This window comes from Staurois parvus, unplaced genomic scaffold, assembly GCF_062004578.1.
Source record: "Staurois parvus isolate SC_StPar_1 unplaced genomic scaffold, SC_StPar_1.0 ptg000303l, whole genome shotgun sequence".
In the NCBI taxonomy this organism is placed as follows: Eukaryota; Metazoa; Chordata; class Amphibia; order Anura; family Ranidae; genus Staurois; species Staurois parvus.
The window spans coordinates 12009103-12031070 of NW_028318099.1; the positions used below are offsets into that span (position 1 = coordinate 12009103).

Consider the following 21968-nt stretch of genomic DNA (forward strand, 5'->3'; position numbering starts at 1 on the left):
TGGCAGTATGTTTAACAAATAGTGGGTGGAAGGAAAGGGGGGAGGTCGCGGCTAGCAGGGGTATATTTCTAAAAACTTGACATCTGTTTGCCCATCAAAACTGCATGTAAATGTATTTCGTCTGTATAGGGCAGGGGTAGCAACCTGTGGCTTTCCAGCTGTTGCAGGACTACAAGTTCCATCCATCATACTTCTGCAAGTCATAGCTGTAACTGTCAGTTTTGTAATGTTGCAATGCCTCATGGGAAAAAGAGTTCCACAACAACTAGAGAGCCGCAGGTTGCCTACCCCTGGTATAGGGCAAATGTGAATGACCTGAGGCTATGTTCTCTGCAGCTTGAATGTTTGAATGCAGAAAATACCTCATTATGGTCACTAGATGGCACTGAATATCATAGGAATAGAGTATGCTCTTAAGCACCATCTAGTGGCCATATTGTGGTATTTTCTGCATGCATTTGTATGTACACCTTTGAATTGCAGAGAATACAGCTGAAGAGCAATTGATTTTGCCCCTGAATGAATTTACATGGGCCAACAGCTATGGAAACACATTTTGCACAATTTCTATAAATACACCACTTAGCTTGTGGAGCATTAGAGGTTTAGATGTAAATATAGTTCATCAGATTTATTCTGCTGAGTTGGCTGAGTTCTCAAATGACCTTGTGTTAATCTTTTTGGGGTCTTAACCCAGCCTGCAAATGTTGAGATAATTCCCCAGTGTTTCCCCATTGCAGAGTAGACATATGTCCATTGTGGTTTGCAGCACATGCTTTGTATATATATTGGTATAAATGCTGAGAGATATTTCGGTGTTTCCATTGCCCCCCTTCTATTTTCATTCAATTTCATTTTATACTGCTGCGAATGCATTGACACCAATTCATTTGGTCACGATTTGATATTAAATTCTAAGTTTCCACCTTGGATATATTCTGTGAAATTCCATTCTCTTGGAACTTGGCTCATATCACTCAGCTGGGATAAGATTTATTTTTGTGAATAGAAGAGAATAGAGAAGTCACAGTGACCTGCAATGTTCCTAATGCTGGGAGACATATGGCTGTGTTGGTTGCATTGGGGGAATTAGTGTCACTAATATCTCAGTAGGGGGGAGGAAAGTGATATTGTGGAAAGGGGAGAAGCGGCTAAAATACCTTCTGTTTTGTTTGCGCTTTTTACAGTTCTTCTAGAGATCAGTTTTCAGTTCTTTGTGTGATCGGCTACTATTGGTCATTGTGTTTATGAACTAGCACTGAAGAAGAGTGCAAATCTTGTCAGGATCCTGCTGGTAGGGCTGGGTGGATTCCTCTATAACGCATGAATGTCTATTCACACAGGTGAAAATTTGCATATTTTTAAGAATATCTAAAATCCAAATCACACAGCAGGCATGGACTGCATGATTTAAAATACATTGCTTTTTTATATAGATTTAGCAGTTTGCATGAAGTATATGAAACGTAATTCACTTATGCAATCTGAGATTTTCCACAGTTTACAAATCTCTCGTTTCATCTCTACCATCAGAAAGTTTAAAGGAGGAACTTCACCTGCTTTTGTATATATTTAAACCCTCTACCTCCTCACTTTATGTGCTGGGTAAGTCGCAATAAACATACAGAGATGCCAGCATTCTCTTCTGAACACCCTTGCTCCACTGCCACATGCCAGGTTTTACGCCGCCATGTTCACTTTTACTTCATTTGGGAGCCAGCTGTCTCTACTGAGTTCTTGCAGCCACCCCTGATGACACACACCCTCCAGTGTTCCCCTACTCCTGAAGTCTCCTGGGATTTGTGATTGGTATGTCCCAGGTGACTGCTAGGGCAGAGCACGTCATTCTCGCCAAGGAGAGAATGGAGGCAGGGGGTGGGGTGGAGTAAAGAGCAAAAATAAAATTTAAAAATCTGCTTTTTAACCTGATAGTGGGGGGTAAATGGCCAACTTTTGTTTTTTTAAGTAAAATTCTGCTTTAAGGAGCTAAGGAATATCATAGAAAACACCCAAAAAACCCAGGCTCCAACCTTCTTCTGCATTGACTACCTGGCTACTGGATATATCAGGCTCTGTTTTATGTATATGTAAGGTCAAATCCTGTTTTTAATTTTTCCCTTCACTTTCTGTTGTGTCTACAGGAAAGGAAGTAAGATAAATCCCCTCTTTGACAGTTGTCATCTGAGCAAAAATCCTATCAGTTCTTGTCCTAGTGACGACTTAAAATTTTTGATTTTCCTTCAGTTTCAGACCCAATGACAATGGTCACCAAGACACACCTTCTTAGTGCGGAAACAGACAGAAATAAACACCTAACCAGTGGTCAAACCACTCACCTTTCTATTCAAAACAAAAAAACTTTTTGCTTTTAGATATATTTTAAGTATCCTTTCATTCAGCCATTCTCAACCAGGTTTCTGTAGAACTCCAGGGCTCCTCCAGAGGGGCTAGGGGTTTCTTGAGCTGCTGCTGACTGCCCTCCCCCACCTAATGGTTCCTGCATAGTTCTGGGGCCAACGGTACTTGGTAGAGTAATTTCAGAGCCAACTCTACCTGACAGAGTAGTTCCAGGGCCAACACTACTTGGCAGAGTAGTTATGGGGCTAACACTATTTGGCAGAGTAGTTTTGGGGCCAATAGTGCTTGGCAGAGTAGTTATGGAGCCAGCGCTATTTGGCAGAGTAATTTTGGGGCCAATAGTGCTTGGCAGAGTAGTTATGGGGCTAACACTATTTGGCAGAGTAGTTTTGGGGCCAATAGTGCTTGGCAGAGTAGTTATGGAGCCAGCGCTATTTGGCAGAGTAGTTATGGAGCCAACACAATTTGGCATAGTAGCTCCAGGGCCAACAAAACTTGACAGAGTAGTTCTGGGTCCTACACTATTTGACAGAGTAGCTATGGAGCCAGCACAACTTGGCAGAGTAGTTCTGGGGCCAACACTACTTGACAGAGTAGTTCCAAGGCCAACACTACTTGGCAGAGTAGTTATGGGGCCAACGCAACTTGGCAGAGTAGTTATGGGGTCAACACTACTTGGCAGAGTAGTTATGGAGCCAACAATATTTGGCAAAGTACTCATGGGACCAACACTACTTGGCAGAATAGTTATGGGGCCAACACTGTTTGTCAGAGTATTTCCAGGGCCAACACTACCTGACAGAGTAGTTTCAGGGCCAACATTACTTGACAGAGACAGGGTCATAACACCCATGATCTTTTTTTTTCTAAACATGTAAACCAGTGATCTTTTAACTATCTGTAAGGAGTGTATTTTAGCCACCATTGTAAAGTCCCACTGACTGCCAATATAACGACAGGTTTCCCTTTGCCTTCTGATGAATAGGTTATGAGACCTAAAAATGATTTTAAGGGTTCTTCAGGGTTTAAAATCTTGAGAAAGGCTGCTCTAATGACTTTCTTGCGGATTAAATAAAGCAAAGCACAGGACAGTGACGACATGCAGTAACAGATTTCAATTTACTGTGGCAAAATTTGCAATTGCTTACTGAGCACAATTCTGATGGTCTCCTATGGGTTACTGCACATACTTTTTGTTTTTGAATAGCTGCTATTGTAATCCAGCATCTGGGAGAGTGTGATGATTATTATGTGTTCACGGATGGTTGCATCTATGGACATTTTTGGAGAAACTCTGAGCATTATGGGGTTAGGTTACCTTGTGTCAGGTGTATGTATAATACAGGGAGTGGTGGTATGGAGCTTTTATTGTCAAGAATGGAATATGTAAATTTCAGCATCTCTTTGTTAACACTGATCTGTAGGCAGTATTATAAGGATCAGACGTAAAGGAGTTAAACTGAAGCCATTGCTTCCCCTCCTCCTCTCTGCTGGAGCCTGCGCTGCTGATGCTGCTCCAGCTCTCTCCATCTCCTTTCTCTTATTTCACCTAGACTGACCACTCATCATGCACCCTTCCAAGCCATTCTCCTTCATGAAAGAGAGCTCAGGCAGATGAAGATGCCCAATATTCTCCTGTGTTGAGGAACATTACAGTCCTGTTTCCCCTCCCCCTTCTTGCTTTTTCATTGTGCTGTCTGAGCAGACAAGCATCATCGCCCGTTGTGTGCTACAGCCATTTGCATTCAGCCAGTGACTTTGCTGAGAGCTTTCACAGATTGACTGGACTAATCACAGTGACGCCGTGACTTCGCTGAGGTTACAAGGAGCACGCAAATGGATTCTATTCTGCAATGGAAATGACCATCACCTACTGTAGTGAGCGATCAGAGGTGATGTTCCTCTCTGTTCCCTGGCACTGCTCCCTGTGATATAAAGGTGGTGGCAGGAGACAGGCTGCCTAAGGCTAACCTCTCCGGGCTGGATATTAGGGCTGCCAGCGGGTCGCTGATCTCCGCACTGCAGGCTCCTGTCTTACTCTGGGCCAGGCACTGCTGTTTGGGCAGTGCAGGAGGCTGTGAGCCGACCTGCAGCCTGCTGAGGATGGGAGGGACTGAGTCAGCACTGCAGCAGGGACAGGCCACAAGCCTGGCAAGTGAACCTTCCGAAAATATGTGAGTAATCTCTCATTTGGAATATTCCTTTGTGAATCACAGTTGGTTTGATGGAGGCTGTCATAAATCTGTTTTCCGCAACGCATGATATGCAAAAGCATCATGCGCTTCCTGAATTTCTCATTAGCAGTGAATTGTGACCTTAGCCTCTGAACCATAAGTGTATTGTCATTCATTCATAAATCCTCGGTGCTTTGCATCACTAACAACTGCCATATACAGTGTTCTGTACAGCGCCTATTAATCCTGACTCTCTAGTGGGCTGTGTCATCTCCATCAGCCTGTAGAGTGCTGGGCAGGCTGGGTTAAAGTAACATACACAGGGATATCTGATTTATTTTTTCATAAAAAAACATTTAGTTGACTCAAAATGGCAATGAAAAGGCAAATATATTCAACCCAGCCAGTTGATTTTAGGTATTTTTTCTGACGACAAGCATATTCAGTAGAAAAGCACAAAGAGCTGGTGTGATGCACAAAGTGTAGAAACCCATAGCAGCCAATCAGAATCTAGCTTGCTGTAGATGGTGAGTGGTATCTATGGGTTATTTAATGCACATATCCTGGCTGCACTTTGCAGTTGATCACATAAGATACACAAAGTATTCATGCAGGGCTTTGACACTGTACCCCAAGATCATGTCATCTATCTTTACCTGATTCGTGAACATTTCATTCAGATAAGCAGTTATTTCCTTCAGCAGGTGCACAGGTCAGTTTTCTGTAGCCGTTTTTTAATCTCCTACGCTAAATGTTGCATATCCATCCGTGAGCAAAGTACCAGTGAGTATTCATGTGTTTCTTAGAGAATAGAGTTTGTAGGGGGCAAATTCACAAAATGCACCTAGTAGCAGTAAATGCCAAAAGTGTTCACCCACCCCTTGCCACTGGTAAGATGCAAGACCTGTTTGATACCTCCAGTTTCTGCAGGTGTGTGTTTCAACTGGGTTGTCTTTGTTACAGGTCTAGTCAAATCAAAGGAAAAAATTATACCTGTAAAAATACTATTAGCAGCTTTATTTTTCTGTTGTTATTGAAAGTATACGATGTGTTCCTTGAGTCCTAAAAAATAATTACAAGTTCCTAGATTTGATTGCCTTCACATTTATAAGGGCATTTGCCCATCATGGTTGAACATCCAAAAACAAAAGGTAGATTTCAGCTGGACTTAAATCTTTTTGTTCATCAATCAAAAGGTATTGGTTGGACTTGAGACTTAACCTCAGCAACTCAACTACAGAAGTGGACAACCCCCAAGGATTCAGTGGCCTCTACAATTGAGAAGTCCAAGTAAAATCAACAAGAAAAGCAGCAGATGGTCATCTTAAGAGTTCATGATCATTTATTGTTGATACAACCAATACAACAGGAAGGTAAAAGGTATCCAATGTATTTTGGGGCCAAGAAGAAGAAATCAACAAGAGAAAGGATGTTTGTTGACCCCTGAAACATGCTGTCTCAGTTCTATCAACAACGAATGACTATGAACTTTTAAGAAGGCACTTTCATTTATTTCACTTTCATGTGGATGGAATGGTCATTATAAGTAGCCTTTGGACAGTACTGTGTATGGTAGGGGGGCTGTAAACCATGATGGGAGTTTTAAAACTGTTGTTCTGCAATAAGGTGCAAAGAATGCATGGCACCTTTAGTCTTTTCACACATACAAACATATGAGAAAGCAGGAGATGGCTGGACAATATTTTCTAAGACTGCCTTGCTCTCTAACCTCTAAGGCAAGCCATTCCATCACATCCATTCTACAAATGCATTAAATCATTGAACACACTAATGCTGAGCCTGTTCATAGGTCTGCCGATGCTGAAATACTAACCTATTACAACATTCAGGATACTCCTCATCTAGCAGTAGATGTTTGCTACAAAAAAAAAAATCATTAATTGGATTTGTTCCTCCTTGTTGCCGATAAGCTCTTTCATGTAATTGTCTAAAATGCACTGTGCTCTCAACTGGAAACTGTCGCTGCCCTTTATATATGGACTGTAAGCTTATTTACTATTGTGTAGTCCTAGAGCGGATTTCACTTTTTCTTTTATCTGGAAAAACACCTTTTTGTATTGCTGCTCAACATTGCGTAGAAAATGTCTCTAATAAGGGGCCAGCAGCTGTCTTTGGTGGCTTTGTGCCAGGCAGGGTTTACCGTGTCCTCAGCCTTTTTCCTTGTGTTTAATCTGTGCCAGTACATCTTAGTGTTGCTCAACAGCACTCCCTGCTATGTTACCCCAGAATCCTTTCCACCCAAATTATCCCTCGGAGAGACATCACAAGGCGCTGCTGTCATGCTACGGAATGTGTGTCACTGCTGGCTAATAATGACATCCAACGGCAGCATACTGTAAGCACCTGAGCTCTTCAGCCTCATAAGTATTTAAACATGTCCTAACATCTCTAGGGAAAGATGGGAGTGAATACACTTTTTATGGCAGCATGTTAAATAGGATGGCATAGACGATGTATTCATTCCAGTTAGAGAATGGGTAGAACCACAAGCCTCCATTTTGACGGTGTCGTTGAAGAGGTCCGTGCATTTGCTCTGTTTTGATATTATAAGGTGTTTTACTGTTATACCTTTTTCTGGAAACAGAAAATTGTTTTTTTTTTCATAGAATATATAGATTTTATTTTGCTACCCTTGCTGTCCATGTAATAGGGTGAAGGGAGATAGTATGTGTAGTGATCATGTTTTTGTGTGTGCATGTGGTTACCTGTGCTTTGTTTTGTCTTTAAATAGTGCTGATATCAGTAATGGAGAGAAGGGTGCAAAGAGGAGAGAACCCTGCGACTATAGGAACACAGAGCGGGAAGATAATGTCACTGTCAGGCTTATTTAAAGCTCAGCTTCAGGCAGATATAATAAAATGCCATAATATGCATTTCCACATTCCTTTAAAATGATCAGGAGCCTATTCCCATTTAATCCTTGCAGTAATGTTTCTTTTATGGTAGACTACTGAAATAGATGGTAACCCTCAAGCCGCAGTGTGATGTGTTGTGTTAGAATTCATTTTGAATGCATTCTAGTGGCCCTCACACACGAAAAGAAAATTGTGTGAATGGCTGATTATCTGACTGTTAGTATAGTGCTTTCGACAGCCAATTCTGACTTTTCGGACAACAAAAAACGAGGGTGCAAGCTAGAAAGTTTTTGTCGTATGTAAACACAACATCCAATTTTCATTTAATGTGTACAGTAGTCATACGGAAATAATCAAATGGAAAAAAAGTGCATGATCAGAATCAAAGAACAACTCTACACTTCCTCTTCTGCTACACTAGTACATACTTAGCTATGATCGCCTTTTTTGGCTGAGAATTTTCTTACAAGTCAATGAAAACAATTGAGTACTGTCCGTGATACTTTTTTTATTTGCACTAACATACAATTTCACGACAAGCTTTCAATATAATTACAAGTCAGTATAATTCTGACTACATCGTGATACGCACTTTTGTGGAGAATCAGTCAATATAATTCTGACTACATCATGATACGCACTTTTGTGGAGAATCAGTCAATATAATTCTGACTACATCATGATACGCACTTTTGTGGTGAATCAGTCAATACAATTCTGACTACATCATGATACGCACTTTTGTGGAAAATCAGTCAATACAATTCTGACTACATCATGATACGCACTTTTGTGGAAAATCAGTCATTACAATTCTGACTACATCATGATACGCACTTTTGTGGAAAATCAGACGATTGGCCATCTGATTTTCTCACAGTGTGTACTAGGCTTGAGAGTAGTAGGTGTTGTGGTGCACAACTAAAATATAACAATAAAAAAGGGTCTTGTGTGATTTCTGGGCCCTTATTCCTTTACATTACTTCTGACATTGTTACTTGCAGCCTGTTGTATAACTCTTTGATGTGCAATTTAAAGTTGTATGCCAAGTAAACAACTAAATACACAAAAATACATAAATTATATGTGCATAGTTCTTGTAATTCTGTTCAGTCGATCTTGTGATCCAGGCACCCATGCCAGAAAGCACCAGTACAGATAAGTACTTAAAAGAAAAGTATGTTCAAAGCTTTTTTTGCTGTACTTCTCTTGAGGGTCAAAGGTGTACATTTATTTTTACTCCTGTGACCCAGAAGTAGATTGCTATCAGCTGATGGGGCAGAGCCGCTTCAGGCTCGGGAAGTCAGGATCCACCCAGCTGCCTGATTGACAGCTCACTCTGCCCTTCAGCACGCAGAAATCTGGCGCCAACTGTGCCCACCCACTCCCCATCCTGGTACTCCAGTGAGCGTTAGAGGAGCAGAACAGAAAGCAGTGACTGACAGACACTGCTCCCCACTCAGAGCAGAATGAGAACTGAGCAATTGACAGTCAAAGGATCATCCAGTTCCTGTTTTTTTGAGTCAACATGGGACAGCTGCAGCATCACACAGATACTGCAGCATGGAGGTAAGTTTATTTTTTTAAAAGCCTGTACTTCTCATCTAAGCTTGGTTACCAGTCAACCCAGTCTTTTGATTGGAAATTAAAGATGCAGCAGCACATTGATGAGATCACAACCTTACACACCCAGTTATCTTCTCTTGCCGGTAGGCAACCAATGTTAGATTGACAGTACTATGAAATGCATTAGAGGCTGATATCTACTAGTGTTGGTTCTCTTACCCCCAGTCTTAGCCCCATATTCATTGTCCGACTATCAGCTGGTATCGGCCAGTTCAATAGAAACTAGCCGATATTTAGCCCATGTGTACACCTGTCTGTCTGACAGAAGCCGGCCAGATTCTATCGAACGGGCATACCGGAAAATCAGCATCTGACTGACATTCGGTCAGTGCTGGCAGCCAATGGCTACCAGGGCTGACCGGTGTTGTTCTGGTGGGTGGGGGGATAGTTAGTACAGCGTGCTCCTCCAGAGCTCTTCAATTTTTTTTTGTTCAGCCGATGGATTGAACGAAAAAAAAACTGATGGTGTGTACCTAGATTTAATCCTGGTTTATAGGATATAACCGGAAGGGGCTGCAAAGTCATGGTGATATCTTGGGAGATTTGGTTTTGGTTGAGCTGATGCTTCCAGGACCACTCTCGTCTGTCCAACATAAGCTGTCTGGCTTCTATTGAATGGGCATGCTGGAAAACCAGTATTTGATTGGCATTCGATCAGAGCTGGCAGCCAATGGCTACCAGTACTGACTGGTGTGTTCTGGTGGGGAGGGGTAGCCCGGGGGGGTAGCCTCCTTGTCAGAACACAATAGCTCAACAGGGAGACCGTTGTACTAACATTGGATATTTAGTTCAGCGAGCTACTTCTGAGCTCTTCAGTTTTTTTTTCATTCAGCTGCTAGGTTGAACAGAAAAATAACTGGTGGTGTGTACCCAGCTTTAGTCCTGGTTTATAAGAGATTACAGAAAGCTACTGTAAAGATTTACTGTGTTTAAAATACACACGATTTGTAATGAATTCATAGATGTATTAAATGGTGTTTTGATAATACCTACCTGATGCCCAACTTTGAAGGTAACAGTTACACATTTTGTAATGTCTACTGTCCCCAACCCCCCTTCATATCTTATACTTACCTGTCCTCAATCCACGGATTATCAAAGAGACCATTTCACCTTGAAAATTCAGATCACAAGGTCTGTGTAAAGTCCACTCCCTAACCACCTTATACTCATTGCCCCAACACTCCCCCTTCCTCCATTGCAGCCACCACGTCAATCCTGTTTGCCTGGTGCTCAGCTTTAAACTGACCGCTCTGTACATAATAGGAAAATTAATGGGAATGACAGCAAGCATCGATCTTCAAATGGATGGAAAATATACAGGTCTGCTCTGGGAAAACCTGCAAACCGGAAGGGGCTGCAAAATCATGGTGATATCTTGGGAGATTTGGTTTTGGTTGAGCTGATGCTTCCAGGACCACGCTCATGAACATATACTTTGATATTAATTCATCTTTCCCACACATATGCCCTGAGCTCAATTAGAAAATCATTAGGGCATAGAGAGCACATGGAAGTCAGACAATAGCTCCCTAGGGCTGGAGTTATTTACAGGGCTTGGAGTTCTGGCTGTGTGTATGTGGGCTGCAGATATATAACTCTGCAACTGCTATTGAAAGAGCTCAGATTTAAATGAAACAAAAATGTAGTTGATGCTGTGTGTTCTGTCTACCTGTAAATATTACTATGATCTTGTTGTTCTATGAAAGAAGCTTACACCTATTTACATTCTTTGGTTATGTCCTTAGTTCTTACATGGTATCTTTTAACATTTGTACCCTCTTTATTAGGCTGGCCACACACCAGTAGAATCTCATCTGAATGTTCATACGGAGATTCTGAAAAATAGTTCATCAGATCATTCGATCTTGTCATCATTGAGTCAACTAATTTCATTTAAAATCCCTTATAATTTCATCCAGACCTGCTACTTGAATAAAATCCATGACATAATAAACACGTTTCATTTTGTGCCTAGAACATGTACATTACATCTTCGCATTTTCTCACCACCACATTTGAAAATGAACATTGGAAAATTGAACGTATGTTCCTATTATAGAAAATTTCCAACAAAATGCTCCTGGTGTATGGCCATCTTGAGAAAACCAAGACAGTAATCTTTGTCTAGACTTCTTTGTGTATTCTGCGCTTTAAAAATATGTCAAGAGCAACACCTCTTCTTTTCTTTGGCCTACCCAAAGAATATTTTTTCCTGAATGAAAACCAAATTTACAGTTAAACTTTCATTATTTTGAGAAAAAAAATTCCATCCTGCTCCTTTGCAATTTCTTGTCACCATGGCCGAGAATAAACATTGATTTGGCCCCATTAACCATTAGAAAATTGAAGAAATGTTCCGATTATGAAAAATGTCCAACAAAATTCTACTGGTTTATGGGAAGCTTTAGAAAACCAAAATAAATACATCAAGCCTTCATTCTGTATCCTGCTCTTTAAAAGTATGTCATGAGCAACGCCTCCTCTTTACTTTGGCCTACCCTGTTGGGTGTCCCCCGAGGACGGTGTTGGGAAACCCAAGCTTGGGTAATTACTGTACATCGATATGCCAGTCTGACAGGTTTTTTTACTTGCATCCTGTTCACTTCATACTGATTCAGCTTGAATTAGAGCCCTGAGGCACAGTTACTAAATGTGTCTGCTCCTCCTGGGTTCCTGGGTCTTTATCTTCACCATACACATTCTCTATGAGGTGACAATGCTAGCATGTAATGTTATCTCTTATGTGCTCTTACTGAGCCTTCCAGAGCCAGTGCTGGTACTGACTGATGTATGCAAACTAATGATCTAATCTCTTTACAAGGTCATTTTATGTGAACACAGAAATATTCAGCAAACAGTGTGGCATTCATTTTATACCTCCTATTACTATACTGTACGAGTAAGTTCATTGTGTGGAAACTTAATAATGTGTAAAATCATCTCACATGTGGCATTCTTTGTCGTTATCCTGTTAGCTGTACTGGTACAAGCTGTTACTGGATAATCTCACTTTATGTCTGTGCCAGTTCTAATCCATTGGTGGTGAACCTGGGTAAGGTTACCAGTAAACTGTAGCAGCCATAGACTATAGAAATGGTAGAGTTGGGTAATGAAACATATATAATTAGGGAACCACAGAGCATGGAACACACAGATTTTGGATTATAGCCTGTTAAATTGCCCAGTAGATACTAGAGGGTGCTTTCATGCACAGGCCTGAACACACTCGGGCACATTGGGGAACTGGAGAAAGTACAGAGAAGGGCAACCAAACTGATAAGAGGCATGGAGGAGCTCAGCTATGAGGAAAGATTAGAAGAACTGAATTTATTCTCTCTTGAGAAGAGGAGATATAGGGGGGATATGATCAACATGTATAAATACATCAGTGGTTCATTTAGTAAACTCGGTGTAGAGTTATCCACCCTGAGGTCATCACAGACGACAAGGGGACACTCTTTACGTTTGGAGGAAAATAAATTTAATCTCCAAACACGGAAAGGATTCTTCACAGTGAGAGCTGTGAAAATGTAGAATAGACTCCCTCAAGAGTTGGTTCTGGCCAGGTCAGTGGATTGCCTGGATTCTTTCTTAGATACACAGAATATAACTGGATACTAACATTTATAGGTAAAGTTGATCCAGGGAATATCCGATTGCCTCTCGGGGGATCAGGAAGGAATTTTTTTCCCTGCAAGAGCAAATTGGATCATGCTTTGCTGTTTTTTTTGCCTTTCTCTGGATCAACTGTGAGTATAGGATTATAACTTTTTCTTTTTTTTTAATGGTTGAACTGGATAAACGTTTGTCTTTTTTTCAGCCAGACTAACTATGTAACTATGTGACCCATGTCTTAAGGCCTATCCATACACCAACATTTAGCTTGACAAGTAATTTATGTTTGAGTAGAACAAAACTCTCATAAAAATACTTTGTGTTGTAGAGCCCTGACAGTAGCAAAAGGATTGCATTTTTATTTTCTCCCAAGATTGGTCAGCTGGTGGTATCTTCCCATATTTAATGGTGCCCATTAATAATAATTGCCAGTTTAAATTCTGTAGACACCTTTTTTGCTACCCATACATCAAAACCTTTTTTTGAGGCAATGAGAGATCTGCTTGGCCTTGTTTTAATTATTCACTACAACAGTTTGACAGATGGACTAATAAAGTTAGTGAACAAAGCTTACCAAGACTGCTCCCTTTTCTACTGACAATAGGGAGTGATTGGTAAAGAATACTTGGGAGTTAACTAGTAAACAGCATTAAAGTCATCTCATACTTGTATTGAGCTCTTTAGAACACCCTTAAATTGCAGAAGATATTAAAGTAGACAGAATATGATTTTTTTTCCCCTTGGGTTCAGGCAGGTGACGGGTTCCTAAAGTAGAACTATAGTAAGAGTTTTTTGTTTCACTTTGGATAGAGTAAGCTAGGGCTATAGCCCCTGTCAGTTTGTTTTTTTGCCATCTGTATTCCATTGGGGAGATTTACCCTAACTTCCTGTCTCATAGCCAAAACAGGAAGTGAGAGAAATTCCTGCAAATTAAGGGAATTCCTTGGGGACCGCAGGTCACAAGAACTAGTGTTTTCATTGGAAAATTTCCGTTCTATTACTTTTCTGGGGACAGCCCAAAATGCAAGTGTTTCTTTATTTTCACTTTCACTGATAATGGTAAACAGGACAAATAAAGAGGGTGATTCTCTCTAACGGGCACAGATTCCAATGAAGACCTAATAGATGTTCTAATACTGTTCTATCCAAAACTGAAAAAAAGGTTTTGCTTTTAGTTATACTTTAAAGTACAACTAAAGGCTCCTGTATGACAGGAGTTTAAAAGTCCCAAATCCAGTTATTATGTGATGTACAAGTCTCATAAAGAAAATAGAAAGCATTCCTTACCTTCCCTGACTGAGCCCAATTCTTCTTCATTTGCAGCTTCCTGTGATGGGGTGGCCACAACGATGCGTTGCTCCTGAACACAGAGCAGAGTTGCCACCCTCATGTAGTAAACAAACAAATAAGTGCAGCACCTTACAATTACCAAAAAAGTCATCATTAATATATACACATAACAAGGAAATCTTGTGCACAATAGTGAGCATATAAAGTTCCATATATCTTGACGTAACCAATCTTTCAATACTATATCTTTATACGACATATAGCAGTGTTCCTCCACCAACACCCAAGTTGTGCTCTCACCTGGAGCTTTTTGACCTCACATTATACAATGTTTTTGTCACACCACGCTTGTGTCCTCTAAAAGTAAGATGCAGGTTCCCTTGTTGGCACTCCTTCCCACAACGGACTTTAAATCTTGTCCACTTTCTCTTTCTCCCCTCTCCAGCGATCCGTAAAAATCGGAATAAGCAGAAATGATGCTTTATCGTTTAAACACTTTATTACAATAAATACAAAATTACACTCATATGCTTTTGGTGCTAAATTGCACCAGATATGTACCACATAACAGCAATATTACACTTCCTCCGTTATCTTATACTCTGACTCCGTGTTGCGTCGTGACGTCAGCTACTGGGGCCATTAGGTGGATGCTGCATCTGTTCCCCACTGCCTCTGAGACTGAGAACCGAGCAATCAAAGACCACTGATTGCTGAGTTCTCAATTTTTGGTGAGCAGAGAGTGATGATCAGTCAGGATCTCTCCAGAGCCTGGACTGGCTTCGTAATGTCAGCCAACAGCAGGCTTTAGCCTACTGTTTGCTGAAAATGGGTCACAGGGGTCAAGGGTCACTGTGACCCATAGAAGAAGTATAGCCAAAATAGCTTTGGCCCTACTTCTCCTTTAACTTTAATGGTGAACCTCTGGAAAGCTGGTCTGAATACATTTACTAAGAACAAACTTATTTAAGATTATGGAGTGTATTTATTAAAAAAATTGTATAGCAATTTGCTCGGTGAAAGTGCATGAACATGCATTATGTGTGAATGGGGAAAAAAAAAAAGATTGCTATGAGGCCATTATTTTCTGTGCTAGATGAATGTTTTCATTGATTTAAACAGAAAATACTGCATTTGGCCACTAGATGACGATAAGTACTAAAGTACATACACTTTCATTTCTATGTAAATTTTGTTTTGTTATAAATACACAGTTAATACAGCAGTAACACTGTCAGTGGCTCATATTCACATTATAGGGTACTGCAGCATAGGCCCTGGGTTTTTGTGTTATTGCACATTACTCAGGAGTCAGTTTAATAAAAATCTCCAAGCTGCTTCTGAACTGCTGATATTCTAATACGCACCTTTAAAGTGGACCTTCAGTCTCTCGGTTAGGTAAGGCACTATATTGGCGTTTGCACAGGAGACGTCTTTCACATGTGCAAAGACAGCGAAGACTTGGAACATCCCTAATAGCCATCTATGCGCGTGGGAAACCCCGACTGTGCGCTGATGGTTAGGAAACCCGCATATGTGCCACAAGGTTCCTTTGGGACCTGAAGCTCTGCGGACGGGGGGAGGTGTAATTCTCACCCCAACAGGAAACACAGAAGTACCCCTGTGCACCACAAATTAAAAACATTAAGTGAAAAAAAAAGTCCAATTGTAAGGAGCGGGGGAGCAAAGCAACCTGACAGGACCTTCAGGGCAGTGCCGGATTTATAAGGGGGCAAAAGGGGAAACTGCCCTGGGCCTACCTATACAAAAACTATATATAAAAAAAAAAAAAGTAATAAAATAATATAAAATGTATGACAAAAAATACTTTGTTTAATTATATGTATCTTGGGAAGTAATATTTTGCTGGCCATCATCTGTAAAAGTTTTTACTCTGGACTGGTCTATTGTATCATTTTTAAAAACAAATTTTTGGTGGCTCATGCAAACCACACATTGGGGCTGATTTACTAAAACTGGAGAGTGCAAAATCTGGTGCAGATCTGCATAGAAACCAATCAGCTTCCCGGTTTTATTGTCAAAGCTTAATTGAACAAGCTGAAGTTAGAAGCTGATTGGCTACCATGCACAGCTGCACCAGATTCTGAGTGCTCCTGTTTTAGTAAATTTCACACTATGACTGCATGTGTGTGCACACGCACCCCAAAGGATCAGGGTAGAGGTCCTACCCTTTGGGTGGTGGACAAAAGCACACCCCTAAGTGCACTTTTTTGTGTTGGTGTTTTGCACTTGCACGTTTTTTGTTCACTTACAGGTTTTTCTTTTTTTGCATCTCTGCTGAGCTGACTTAAGAAACATCTGTTCAGTACTTAAAGTAACATTAAAGCTTACTTTTTGTTTTTAACCATTTAACATCCCCCCTGCAGCAGTTTTACTGCTACAGGGCAGCATTCCTGTGCAAAATCACCTGTGTGTGTGTATATATATATATATATATATGTGTGTGATTTTTCACTTTCACCGCATGGGGGCGAGAGCGTACTGCCAGAGGATCGCTTCTGCTGTGAAATGTCACAGCACAAACCAATCTACACCTGCAGGCACCTACAGGTCTGTCAGGGAAGAAGAACACAGCTGTATCCATGTTTACATAGAAACAGGTCTGTTGTGACAGGAGGGAGTCATGAATCATATATCACTGCAGAGCTGAGAACACAATCCATCACTTCCCATAGTAAAAGCACCACCTAGTGTACACCAAGCGCATAGCTAGGCACACACTTAACCCTTTGATCACCCTGGATGTTAACCCCTTCCCAACCAGTCATTAGTACAGTGATTAGTGTATATTTTTTGCACTGATCACTGTATTAGTATCACTGATTCCCACAAAGTGTCAGTTAGTGCAAGTCTAAAAATGTCCATTGCAATATCGCAGTCCCGCTATAAGTCGCTGATCGCCGCCATGACTAGTATAAAAAAGAAGAATTCCAGTATATGTACCATAGTTTGTAGATGCTATAACGTTTGCGCAAACTAATCAATATACAATTATTGGGATTTTTTTAAACCAAAAATATACAGCAGAATACATTTTGGCCTAAATCTATAAAGAAATTAGATTTAAAACTTTTTTTTGTTGGATATGTTTTATAGCAGAAAATAAAAAATATTGTTTTTTTTTAAATTGTTTGTCTTTTTTTGTTTATAGCGCAAAAAGTAAAAACCGCACAGGTGATCAAATACCACCAAAAGAAAGCCTTATTTGTGGGAAAAAATGACTGAAATTTAGTTTGGGTACAGCATTGCATGACCGCGCAATTCTCAGTTAAAGTAACACAGCATCGTATAACCAATAATGGCCTGGTCAGGGAGGGGGGTAAATCTTCTGGAGGGCAAGTGGTTAAAATAACAAACATGTAATACTTACCTGCTCTGTGCAATGGTTTTTCACAGAGCAGCCCTGATTCTCTTCTTCTGGGGTCCCCCACAAGCGCTCAAGGCCCCTCCTCTTCAGCGGGTGCCCCCATGGAAAGCCGCTTTCCCTGGGGGCACCTGTGCGGGCTCGCTCCTGAGCCTTCCTGTCTGCATCTATTGACACAGACCGGGTGGCCCGTCCCCATCCCCACCAAATCATTAGATTGACACCAGCAGGAGCCAATGGCTTCCGCTGCTATCAATCTACCCAATGAGGAGGGAGACAGCGGCGAGAACCGCTGCTCTCGTGCACATCGTGGGATTGGATCAGACTCAGGTAAGTACAAGCACAGGGCTGGGGGGGATCTAGCAGCACCAGTGGCGTCCCGAGGCAGGTGCGGGGGGTGTGGTCCGCACCGGGTGACACCGACCCGCATGGAGTGACACCGGACCAGCTCCACAAAAAGGTAAGTTGTAAAGCAAGCCGACAATCCCTACAGGATGGATCCGATCCATCCTGTGGGGATCGTCGGCTTTCTTTACAACTTATCTTTTCTTAGAGTGGGTCCGGTGTCACCCCGTATAGGTTGCATGCGGCCGATTCTGCGGGGTGACACCGGTGTATCAGCAAGATGTGTCTCCCATGTAGGTATGTCTCCCTGAAGCAACTGCGCATGTCCCGGTTTCAGGCACGATCAATCGATGATAGAACTACTGCTATCAGTTGTCCCGGACCCGCTCCAAGAAAAGGTAAGTTGAAAAGAAAGCTGACGATCCCCGCAGGATGGATCGGATCTGCGGATTGTGGATAATGGATTGGAGTCCGATCCATTATGCTCAATCCGCAGATCCAATCCATTCTGCGGGGATTGTCGGAGGGGGTGTCACCAAATGTTACCACTCTGGGTGACACCAACCCTAGGGATGCCTCTGGTCAGCACAGAAGGTTTTTTACCTTAATGCATAGAATGTTTTAAGGTGAAAAAAGCCTTACGGTTTTAGAGCCACTTTAAGGTGTTGGAAGTGCAGTGAAAGATAATGAATTAAATAAAGTACTGCTGTATCGAAAAACATCAAGCAAAGGCTGAGCAAAATAGAGCAGATGTGATTTCATGCCTACAGAGGTAAAGTTCATCTCCCAAAAGTGCTAGAGCTTTGTTGAGGTTCTAAATCGATAAACCTTAGCAGGGAGGGCAAGGAGGTCTTATGTTCTGGAATACTCAGAAGTCATCTTGGGGGGGGTCTCTGGTGTACAACTAACTACAGTGCATGTATAGATTGACCAAAAGAACAAGGCTAGAAATTTGGACTTTAGAGGCACTGCAACAATATTCATTAAAAATCCTTTCTTTATTGAATGTACACAATTACACAACAGTACATAAAAAACATCTGCTAAGAATGTAGGACCCCCATTGAGGTGGTACATTCTATGCAGTTACCAATCTCGTGGATACATAAAATCTTGATCCATACAAAAATACCGTGTCCCGGTAAGGGTGTCAGGGAACATGAATCAGATGTCAATAACCATAGTGACTCAACATGTTTCCCAAGAACATTTTGGTCGATCTATACTAGAGTTATTAGAACGTGGCACTTGGGAGCTTCTTTTACAGTATATCACCAGAGCCACTACTCTCTGTTGGGTATGGTTTACATTTCTAACTACATTGCAGAATGATACATAACAGTGCAGCACTTAAAAAAGTGACAAACAATCATAAAGAAACAGTGTAAAGTGAATCAAAAATTCTAGTCCATCCAAAAATGAAAGAGTGTCAGAGGTTGTGATGAAGCAAAAGAAATCCAAGAACAGCTGTTGTGTCACCAACCACTACAGAAGGTTTACCAGAAAGGCATGACCCCCTATTAAGAGTGGTCAATCGTGCTTTGTTTAAACAATCCAGAAAGCCGGACACTGGAATCCTCCTCCAGATCACCAAAACAGCAGATGAGGATCTTCCAAACAATGGACCTTAATAGGGGTAGCCAGGGGCGGACTGGCAACTCATGGGGCCCCCGGGCAATAGGGGATCATGGGGCCCCTGTCTCCTTTGCCACACTCAAACCACACCCAAAAAAGCCTATGAAAGGTACAAGGGGTATCTCATGGGGCCCCCTACTGACCCTGGGCCCTTGGGTAGTGCCCGAGTGCCCAAATGGTCAGTCCGCTCCTGGGGTTAGCTTAACCACTCAGGATGAGGCTTGGACTCGCAGTAGAAAACCTCCTTGCTGCAGTGCTGTCCCTGATCCCTTTAACATGTGTGGTTTGTCTGTGTTCACCTATGGGTAGCACAGACAAACCACAAATGTGGAGATCTGGAGGAGGATTTGAGTGTCCGGCTTTCTGGATTGTTTAAACAAAGCTCGATTGACCACTCTTAAACAGGGGGTCATGCCTTTCTGGTAAGCCTTCTGTAGTAGTGGTTGGTGACACAATAGCTGTCCTTGGATTTTTTTTGCTTCATCACAACCTCTGGGACTTTTCTTTCATTTTTGGATGGACTATAATTTTTTATTCACTTTTCACTGTTTCTTTATGATTGTCACTTTTTTAAGTGCTGCACTTTTATGTATTATTGTGTATTGCCTAGTATCAGGGTTTTTTGTGTTCAGCTGCTATATGTTTCACAAATTTTTTTGATTATTGATTATTTATCGTCAGGTTTATATATATATATATATTTACATTGCACAATGGTTTCTGTATTTTGGCTGTTGACTAGAGTTCTCCTTTAAATTCTAAGTATTTGGGGAAACGCCTATTGTTTGTTACCTGTATTTTCCCCAAGGTTATAATTATGTTCTGTAGACCTCACCTCGCTGCATTACAAAGTTGAGTGTTCCCTGTTTTGCTCAGACCGTCTGCTGTATATGACCTCACCGATGTTGATGCTAAATCATTTTCTCCACGCCTGGAGCAGCATACCAGGTTACCTCTGTCACGCTCCCATTTCTGAAACAAGCAGTAACATAGAGTTGCTTCCATTATATAAGATCTGCTATATGAACATGGCGTGCACACGTGGCATTGTGGCGTGCACACCTGAAGGGATGACAGTGAGACAGGGTGTTTATAATCATTCTTCTTATTCCGTACAGGAGCTCCGATTCTGAAGAAGCCTTTGAAACCCCAGAATCCACCACACCAGTAAAGTCAGCCCCTCCGGTCCCTATTCCAGCCCTTCCAGAGGTTCAAGAACAGCAACCCCAGCAGTGCCAGGAACTTGAGGAAATTCCCCTCCCTCCATCCAAGCCTGAAGAGCCAGGTATATATACTAGACACACAGTTATAGGCAATTGTTGCTGCTTATTTTAATGAAAGGTAGAAAATCAAATATTGACCTTAATTCTTGGCTAGGATAATAGATTGAACTTTCTTGTGATGCATTTTTTAAGTGGACCTATCATTAAAGCAATATTAAACCCACAAATTAGTTTTCTTTTTTCTTAGGCTTTTTTCCATCTGTTTTCACCTTTTGATCTGGCCAGTAACACACCTTCTGTATTAGAGTGCCTCCACGCTGCATGAAGGAGCACAGGGGGGCACCTTTGGACAGCAGCATTGTCAATATGGGGGGAGAGAAGTGTTAGATATACTAGCAGATCTAAAAGCACTAACAATTGAAACCAAACTCCAGCTAACAGCTTTTAAGCAGTTACAGCAACAGTTTTTTTCCTTTTACATAAATACTGGAAATAGAACTGATCATTGTAAGCATCCCTGTCAGTGTTAAATGGTTTGTCTCATCCCTGTAATGGATGCATCTGCAAGTGGGCTTGTTCTTTTGAAAAGCAACAGACTGCCTGGCTGGATCACTAGGTGAAAATAGAATAAAGAAAGCGTAAAAAAAAGAAAACTAATGCGCCAACCACATCTCAAAATTGGTAAGCTGCAATACAATAAATGCCAACTTTTGAGTTTAATAATACTTTGAATTTCACATGAATCAGTATTATTTTGAGTTACAGTGAAAAGTGCCTTTTGCTGATCACAACCACCTCTACATCAAATAGATATCAACCATCACCTGAATCGTCACCATATTCCATTTACAATGCAGTGCTGCTATAACGACTTGAGTTTTAGCAAAAAAAACGACTCTGGTACTCAATAACCAAGCTAGTAATCCTATTATGCTAGTATTCTGCTATGACTTTGTATTTTCTGCATATTAAGTGATGTCATTTGTGGATCATGTTTATTTTTTTTATTATTCTAAGGCCTTGTTTATAAGGGGGCAGACAGAGGGGGCAGTAAAAAGAGGCATTCAAGTTACAGTTTTACTGCCTCCTGACCCCCCCAGCCACAAGTTAACATGGCCATGAGCATTGTTAATACACACAGCCACAATCACGGTGTGGCTCAGTAAAAATGATACCCCAGTTTGCACTCAGCAGGTAGTAACACCACCAGATATGAACCATTCAAGTGAATGGGGTCACACCGCAACTGCCTTGCAGCCACGTGTAATGCACCTATTTGGAGAGTGGTGCTGCTGGCTTTCAAGGGTGGCAGTAAAACAAGAATCCAGAAGGAATCATCACCTCTAAGCCACCTGTCAAATGCCTTAAAAAAGCAATTCAACATGAACAGCTTTTAAAAAGGGGTGGTAAAGAAGGCCACAAGTGTAAGCTTTATTAA

At 41.4% G+C, this 21968-nt stretch overlaps 1 protein-coding gene across 15 annotated transcripts in view; it reads left to right on the forward strand.

Moving 5' to 3' along the window:
• TACC2 (transforming acidic coiled-coil containing protein 2) overlaps positions 1–21968 on the forward strand; it is a 222898-nt gene that overhangs the window by 138502 nt on the left and 62428 nt on the right. For 13 of the 15 annotated variants that reach the window (XM_089683244.1, XM_089683247.1, XM_089683245.1 and 10 more), the window contains exon 7: positions 20426–20592. In XM_089683244.1, the coding sequence (XP_089539370.1) occupies positions 20426–20592 (167 nt within the window). Of the gene's footprint in view, positions 1–3857; positions 4533–20425; positions 20593–21968 lie in introns of those variants that run through there. The other 2 variants (XM_089683255.1, XM_089683256.1) reach the window with 2 other exon arrangements.